Consider the following 2,500-nt stretch of genomic DNA (forward strand, 5'->3'; position numbering starts at 1 on the left):
GTGGAGAGGGGCGTCGTCGATGGCAAGATCAGTAAGGGGAGGGGGAGGAGGAGGAGGGTGGCGGGGGATCAGCAACGACGAGGTGGCTGAGGCGGCTGAACGATGACGTGCAAGAGTCACCCCAGCGTGTGCAACGCTGGCGTCTGTGCCTCCTGCCTCCGGGAGCGACTTCTCGCCCTCATCGCCGCCCAGAACGAGTCCTCCATCAACTACAACTACGGCCGCTGGAGATCGGACCCACCGTGGCCGCTGCCTCCGCAGCCTCCCCTTGTGTTCCACCGATCCGTCTCTCCTTACGTCGCCCATCGCAGGTCCGTCGGATCCGACGCCTCCCCTGGTCATCCCCGCCTCCACCACCACTACCAGTGGTTCTTCAGCACCCCCCAGGTAGGCCCAACCTTCAGCGCGGCATCCGGTTGCGACAGGCTCCGCGAGATCGACGGCGGGCGGACGCAGAGGTTCTCCATTTTGAGGACCCTGTTTGGGCATCGCAGGTCGGAGGAGGCGGAGAACGCTTTGGGAGCTCCCAAGATTTCGGCCTCTGGTTCTTGGTTCTCGGCGCTGATCCGCGGCCGTTGGAAGAAGAAGAAGAAGTCTCAGCTCTGGTCGGCCGCGGAGGAGGAGGCTCCTCCGCCGTGGAGGGCGCCGAGGTCGTGCCGCACGGTGAAGAGTGGAATGTCCCCGGCGATGGAGAACGAAGACGTCAGCGGGTACTCCAGTGATGAGTGGCGACGGTCGAATTTAAGGCCGAAGCGACAGTTCGCGGCTAACCACGGAGTCGTCGGCGCCGTCTCGGGCTTCTCCATCTGCCTAAGCCCGCCGGTTAGCTTCGGGCCAGAAGCGCGGCGAAGCCAACCTGCAGAGTCGGGATTCTCCGGCGTTCTCCGGATCCCTGGGAACTTGATCCAACACCGGAACCTGCCCGTAGGAGCTGCGCTCGCGCGGAACCGATCAAGAAAGTTGGTCGACTTGGGTAGGTTCAAATGACGGTTTGCCCCTAATTTTTCCTCGGTATTACCACGTCGGCCCTGTCATTTTAATTTTCTCTTTTCACAAAATTAGGAACTCTTGTGTAAAAAAAATGCGGATAAAAGAAATTTAATGAACCACACTACCCCTTAGAAGGCTTCTAAATATATTTCCGACATCGTTGAACGCTCAAAATAAGTGGCAAATGAAATTATCCTATCGATCTATAGCGCGGTATGTAAACGAAGTGATTAATGTGCAGGATTTATAATGCATCTCTTCCAATTTTTCTGGTTATAAATGCCATTTTACTAAATGGGGAATCGGGGATCGGAAGCCGGTGGGTGATATTAAAAGCAGTATCGGGCGCCTGACAAGGCGACGCGTATCCCCAATCAGATGGGTCCCACACTTTGAAAAATTATTACTTCTTTAAGAATTAGATGCAGCAGATTCATTTTTTCCCCAAAGTTTTTACATTTGTTTACGATATAAGTATTTGTCTTCGGAAAAGGTGAACGATCTGCGAGAAGAATTATTACTGTTGTTTGTTCGTAGGCTTTTAGGCGAGGTCAAAGAGGGTTGACTGTTCGGGTGGGAGACAGGTCATAGCGCGGCGGGCCTGGTTGTTGATGATATGATTGTGACGGCGGAGGGGGTATTGAACTGGGTTAGTATTGGGGATTGGGTGTCAATATACTAATGATTACTGGGAGATATGATTCTTCTTTGTGGAGCAGGGATGAGCAGGTAGGGTCAAACATAGACTGAGGCCGCACTTTCTGTGGCTGTATGAACTGCCCACAACGCAGTAATCACATTGTGGAGAATTCTGCTTGCGTAATGCTTATGTTCACATAGTGGCTGTCAATAGCGGTCAGCCAGGAAGACTGTGTTCCACATGACATCACCGGTGAGATGGCTGCTAAATAATTTTATTATTATTATTATTATTATTATTATTATTATAAGTATATTTGAAATGTCTCACTTTTATTGCTATAGAAATCTGCATCCATTAGAATAATGTTGTGAGTAGAGGTTTGATTATTGAATGATAAGATATGTCTTTAGACACATATGTTAATTAATAGTTAAACTGTTTCAAAACTAAAACAAAACAAATTAATTTTCTTATTTTATCATTTGTTCTAATGTATTTATTATTTCTTCAAGTGTGTAAATAAGCTTGGCTAATACAAATTTAAAACTTTTAAAAATACAAAGATAATTTTTTAATTAGAAAAAAATTAATTACTAAATTTCATGGGTACAAAAGTCACCCTAAGACTATAGGTTACAAGTGAAGAAAAAAGTAGGAGGGACATGACCATGTCTAAGATACATTCTTGCATAAATTGTTAGTCAATTGATAACTTTGTTATATATATATATATATATATATATATATATATATATATATATATAGTTAAAACTTTGAAAGGAGGTTGGGATTTATCAGATGTTAACAAGGTTCTTAGAGTCATTTTCGACATGAATATAACTAACACCATCTAACAAAAATTTAGAA

At 46.0% G+C, this 2,500-nt stretch overlaps 1 protein-coding gene across 1 annotated transcript in view; it reads left to right on the plus strand.

Annotated features, from left to right (window-relative positions):
• LOC135650273 (uncharacterized) overlaps positions 1–1,136 on the plus strand; it is a 1,195-nt gene extending 59 nt beyond the window's left edge. The window contains exon 1 of the mRNA XM_065169561.1: positions 1–1,136. This exon is cut by the window's left edge and continues 59 nt beyond it. Coding sequence (XP_065025633.1) covers positions 103–987 — 885 coding nt within the window. The 5' untranslated portion in view covers positions 1–102 and the 3' untranslated portion in view covers positions 988–1,136.
• The last annotated feature ends 1,364 nt before the right edge of the window (positions 1,137–2,500 follow it).

This window comes from Musa acuminata, chromosome BXJ3-9, assembly GCF_036884655.1.
Source record: "Musa acuminata AAA Group cultivar baxijiao chromosome BXJ3-9, Cavendish_Baxijiao_AAA, whole genome shotgun sequence".
Lineage (NCBI taxonomy): Eukaryota > Viridiplantae > Streptophyta > Magnoliopsida > Zingiberales > Musaceae > Musa > Musa acuminata.